Consider the following 5,895-nt stretch of genomic DNA (forward strand, 5'->3'; position numbering starts at 1 on the left):
TGGCTCCCAGCCCCACCTCCCACTGGAGAGCCATGGACTTTGCCAATGAGGCCCCTCCCCCCCACACACAAGTCCTCAATTCTCCTTAAATTACTGCTTCTGGGTGACTCTCAGGCCTATTCATTTGTCTCTGACCTCTCCAGTGCCCCCACACGCCTCTGCCACATCTTATTGTCTGCTCCCCTAATCCCCCTGTGCCTGTGGGACACATCCCCACTCATGTACCTCTGACCCCCCGCATACATGCACCCCTGAATCCCCTACGTAACTCTGACACACACGCACACATCCTCGCCTCTGCCATCCTGCATGAGCCTCTGAACTCCTGATTCCACCTTATGTGTCCCTGCTCCCTCCACCCTGATTCCCTGTCATAGGGCACCATGTGCAGTATTTAATTAACTAAATCTCACCTGTGGATCAGAGATCCTGCTGCAGCGGTGACAGCAAAGGCTTCCTCTGCTTCTCGTGAGTGACCACAGTGCTCTACCCTCAGTTACTCAACTGGCCCACTCACAATCGTGGACATGCAGAGGAAGGATGGTGTACGCTAGGAAGCCTCAGTCCACAGTTCACTCATCATATTCTCAGATTCCTGCTATCTGATCATCTTAGTAAATGGACATGCAGCTCCCAGGCAAGTCAGTGATTGGACTGTGACTTTACAGATTTTTTATCGTGTTATGAGCTAGATTAAATCTTGTTATGGGGAGAGTTAAAATCTTGTTGACATTGATTGGTGTGAACACATTCTTTAATGAACTTAAATTGTAAATATAAATTAATCGCAAACCCTCACCTAAAACACAAGGGTTTTGTGAACCTGCCCAGGAATTTTCAAGTGTATGTGCAGAGGGGTTTTGCTGTGTATTACTTTGGGTAGGGGCTCTGTGTGTGTGTGTGTGTGACTGAAAGCAGAATACCAAAGTGAGACAGAGACAGCTTGAAGAAATCCACGCAGAAGCCTGTAAACATGGTGTGGCCCTGGAAGAAACTAGAGCAAGCACTTTTGGGTCTGGTGCTGGTTGTTAAAGAGACGTGGGACTCTAAACAAAGAAGCTATCCCCTGTTTTTGGTTCCTCCTGACGTTTAGAGAGCAGGCTTTGTATAATTCTGTAAATAAACAAAGAAAATACCAGACTGCATTGTCAATTTCTACTCCCACCTGGAACATCCCCAGGGCCCCAAACTTTGACTAGCTGCTCGGTTCAAAAAGGGGTATCCATAGCATAGACATATTCAATTGTGAATTATCTCCCAAGGGAAGTGGGGGAACTTCCATCCCTTGAGACACTTTAAACTGGACAAAACACTACAGAAAAATATTGCATGGCACTGTCTTTCATAGGCTGAGAGGAGCACAATGGATTAGATGACTGTGGCTAATTGTTCAGATGTGAGGATGTTGTATGCAAAGATTCCAGTTGTTGTGTTTATCCACCTGGGATAGAGAGCTCCTGGGAGCTTTGCTGTGATTTCCTCCCAGGTATTGAGCCAAGGGAGTGCTTATTTTCTTCTAGATCTCTGATAGATGTGCAAACAAGCCCAGGTAAACAAAATTCTCTCTTCTGGGGCAGGGCATAAATCTAGGAAAGGGCTCCTCATTCCTACCAGAGAAGCATTGCATCAGGACAGCCAGAGGAGGGATCTGAAAAAGTGGCCATTACACTGGTTAGTACCCAAGCAATGAGCATGACTTTTTCTATTGAAGTTCTCATCAAAGAGACAAATTCCCTTTCAGTCTCTTTCTCATGCAGCACATGCCCAAGACTCCAACGCCAAGGGTAAACTGCCAGTTTAGCACCCAGACCAACTATAACCTGCATATGTGCAGCACATGGCAGTATCTTGCTACCCTAGTTCCTCTTTCCAGTGAGAGAAGGGCTGGCAAGTCTTTGGTGGAGACACATGGCACGTTAGGCCAATATTCGTCTATAAAGCCATCACATTTTTTGGGTTATGAATAATCTTAGCCTTTTCCTCTAATAAATAAATCTCTCCAAAGCAAGTAAAAAGTAACACCCGTGAAAACTATATTTAAATGTGCAATTTTATTGACATCTTTGGAATGCACTGCAATAAATATTGGGTAAAAGTAAATTCTAATAAATTAGAAGTGCTATCTCTTGAGGGATGTTGATCCTGTGTTTCTAAGACTACTTCCTGAGACTGAAGACTTCAGGAGAAAGTATAGAAGTGAGTTTATTTTCTAGGTTTCTGGGATTTGTTGCATGCGGAATGATTCATGTTTTGCTCTAGGATATTAGGCAATCAGGATTTTATTTTACTGAAGCATGTACACAGAAAAGCTCATGCACCCCTGTGACACAGGTTTATTGCAGACTAAGGGAGACAATGTTTACAGCACCACACTGTATTGAATTACAGAAGGACTTGGGAAATTTCCTAGAAGAATGCAGCTGTCTGAGACACCTTATTATGGAGAGATATTATCCTCTCTAGTTAAGAGTGCACCCTACTTTCATTGCCAAGGCCTAGTTTAGCCCCCTGTAACTTTGGCTTTGAAAATGAGTTCAGTCTGAAAAAGAGTTTGAAGAAAATTGGTCAAATCATTTTTGAGTTGCAGGGCGCTAACAGACAGATTTGCATGAATGTTCAGCACTCCAAGCACTGCTGAAAACTGGTTTCTAAATAGAAGTTGTATGTTAAACTCTTTGGAAAATCTAAGCCTAAAAAATATACTGTGATTTGAAATTTTGACTTTTGTTAAGTGTTCCTTTGCCTTCCCTATTCCTGAGCTAGGAATGGCTAATTATTACCTCTGAACTATCCCTATAGTTAACCCTCTTTGAAAACCCATGTGCTGGCTATAGTTGAAAAATGTAGGTTGTAACTATGCAAGCATGTATTACATGACAGTCCCTGCCCCAAAGCATTCACAATCTACAATACTTGGATGCGTAGAATCATAGAATATCAGGCTTGGAAGGGACTTCAGGAGGTCATCTAGTCCAACCCCTGGCTCAAAGCAAGACCAATCCCCAGACAGATTTTTGCCCTGATCCCTAAATGGCCCCCTCAAGGATTGAACTCACAACCCTGGGTTTAGTAGGCCAATACACAAACCACTGAGCCATCACTCCCCCCAGAGAGCTTGCAATCTGTTTGGATGAGACAAACAAGAGGGTAGGGATATGAGATAAATTTAATAGGAGGTGCATGGTTCAAAGACAGTGATGAGAGTTATCACAACTCTCCACCTGCCCATCCGTTTTCAGGACACAGGTTGATGGATTCGTTAGGGAAGAGGTGAGTTTTGAGAAGGAACTTGAAGAAGGACAAAGTGGTTTCTTAATATGTCCTGCCACCCAGTAGATCCCAGATCTGAGGTAGGCACCCAGGTTCTCTGTACAATGCATGAGGAAAGCTAGGTGCCTAAGGATGAGATTCACAGAAGCCAGCATGCTGAGTGGGGACCGGCCTGATCTAAACCAGTGGTTTTCAACCAGGGGTATGTGTACCCCTGGGGATATGCAGAGGTATTCCAAGGGTACATCAACTCAGCTAGATATTTGCCTAGTTTTACAACTGACTATATAAAAAGCACTAGCGAAGTCAGTACAAACTACGTTTTCAATAGTAGTGGGCTGTGACACTTTTGTATTTTTATGTCTGATTTTGTAAGCAACTACTTGGTGAAACTTGGGAGTACGCAAAACAAATCAGACTCCCGAAAGAGATACAGTAGTCTGGACAGGTTGAGACCCAGTGATCTAGCAAATAGGAAATGCCAGGAAGAAAGGTGGGTTTTAAGCCCCTCATCCATCCCAGGGAGTTAAGAGGGTGAACTCCGGGCAGGATGGTGTGATCCCTGTTTGTGGAGGTGGGGGAGGTGCTGCTGGCATCTCTGTGTGTGGATGTGGAGGAGGGGTGACAGGATCCCTGTTTGTGGAGGGAGGGGGAAGGTGTGTTGGGTGTGAGGATTGGGGAGAAGTGATGGGATTCAGTTTGGGGGACTTTATGGAGGGATAAGTGGGAACAGGGTGATGGCTGCTGTTGGTGTTTCTATAGGTCACTTTGAAGTTCTAATTTGGGGGAGGTTCTATTACTGTGGGGAAGTTCTGTGATCTGTGTTATCCAGGTCAGACTTGATGGTCACAATGGTCCCTCTGACCTTAGAATCTATCAATGAAGCTCCATTTATTGCGAAGTGTCACAGAAAAGCAAGTGAAGGGTGAGGAGGAATGGAGGGTGATGGGGCATTAATGGGCGCAGACTGAGTCAGCCAAATATACTAATGGTTTCTTTGGGTTACTTTCAGCATTTTACTTTATTGATCCATCATCTGAGAGGTCTTTTGATTTTGGTGGAGCTTCGAATATCTAAGTGTTTGCAAGCTAAGCCATTGGCAGCATGGGAACCAGCAACTGGAGCAGTGTAACCGAATTCATAATCGTGGGATTCCCAAACCTTCAGGGCTTCCACACTCTCCTCTTTACCCTGCTGCTTCTCATCTACCTCTTCGCCATTTTTGGGAATGTGGTGATTTTCACAGTCATCAGGTCAGATGCTCGACTTCATACACCCATGTACTTTTTTATCAGCATTTTATCTTTCTTGGAAATCTGGTATACAGCAGCTAGTATCCCCAAAATGCTTTCAAATTTACTCAGCAAGAGGAAAAGCATTTCCTTCACTGGGTGCCTCTTACAAACATATTTCTTCCATTCCCTAGGAGCCACTGAATGTTACCTGCTGACAGCAATGGCTTATGACAGATATTTAGCTATCTGTAATTCACTGCGCTATCCTGCCATCATGACCCCGAAAATGTGCACTCAGTTGGCTGCTGGCTGTTGGGTTTGTGGCTTCATGTGTCCTGTTATTGAGGTAATCTTGGTCTCCAAATTGCCTTTCTGTGGCCCCAATGAAATCCAGCATATCTTCTGTGACTTCCCCCCTCTGCTGAGCTTGGCCTGCACAGACACCTCCATGAATGTCCTGGTTGATTTTATAGTCAATGCATTTATAATCCTGGTGACATTTTTGTTCATCATGGTCTCGTACATAAAGATTATAAAAGCCATATTGAAAATACGCACCGCTGAGGGGCGAAAAAAAGCCTTTTCCACCTGTGCCGCTCACCTGAGTGTAGTTCTTATATTTTTTGGGAGTATTATATTTATGTATGTACGATTAAAGAAAAGCTATTCCTTGGATTATGATAGGGCATTCGCTGTGATTTACGCTGTCTTGACTCCTTTAGTTAATCCAGTCATCTATAGTTTACGGAACAAAGAAATACTGAATGCAATAAAAAGGAAAATCCCGCAAAAAGGAGTAATCAACAGCAGTGCACAGCCCTGACTCCTGTGTGAGCTCTCCTCCTTCAAAGCAGCTGATCAAGCAGTCTCTATGGAGGAACATTCTGTGCATGTGGTTTTCTTTCTGGTTTATAATATGGCCAGGCCCCGGCCTACACTTTCAATTCTGGTGGCTCGCTAGAATGACTGGGCACTCCCTCACTGTCTCTCAGACACTTTTAAAATCTATTGTAATTTTTAAATCTTTTAAAATCTACTTTATTTCTAGACCATTTTGATCCCTCTTTGCCTACCCCGGCCCTTCCTTCCAACTTTCTTCTTCTTTTCACCGTCAATATTTTCTGTTTTTTTTTTCTCTTGTTTATTTTGATCTGTTTCACTTCTCCAGCAGCCCAAGGCTCCAGGAGATAGAGCCAGGCCTGTGGGACGGGTCCTCACTTTCCTGCCCTCTCTTGGCCAGTCTGGAGCAAGGCCACATGATGGCAATATGGGGTTTCCTCCCACGCAGGCTGCCCAGATTCATTGCTAGCAGCAACCTTTCAGATGCAGATTATACAATTCCCAAGTGCTTTGGAAGCACCAGCCGCCCTCTAAGCATACTGCAGCCTTG

The 5,895-nt window shown here is 44.3% G+C and overlaps 1 protein-coding gene across 1 annotated transcript; it reads left to right on the plus strand.

The window, feature by feature from the left end:
- The first annotated feature begins 4,374 nt into the window (after window positions 1-4,374).
- LOC128827326 (olfactory receptor 6N2-like) lies at window positions 4,375-5,328 on the plus strand. The gene has a single exon (XM_054011185.1). It carries the CDS (start codon window positions 4,375-4,377, stop codon window positions 5,326-5,328), a length of 954 nt encoding a protein of 317 aa, XP_053867160.1.
- Window positions 5,329-5,895: the final 567 nt, after the last annotated feature.

This window comes from Malaclemys terrapin, chromosome 21, assembly GCF_027887155.1.
Source record: "Malaclemys terrapin pileata isolate rMalTer1 chromosome 21, rMalTer1.hap1, whole genome shotgun sequence".
NCBI lineage: Eukaryota > Metazoa > Chordata > Testudines > Emydidae > Malaclemys > Malaclemys terrapin.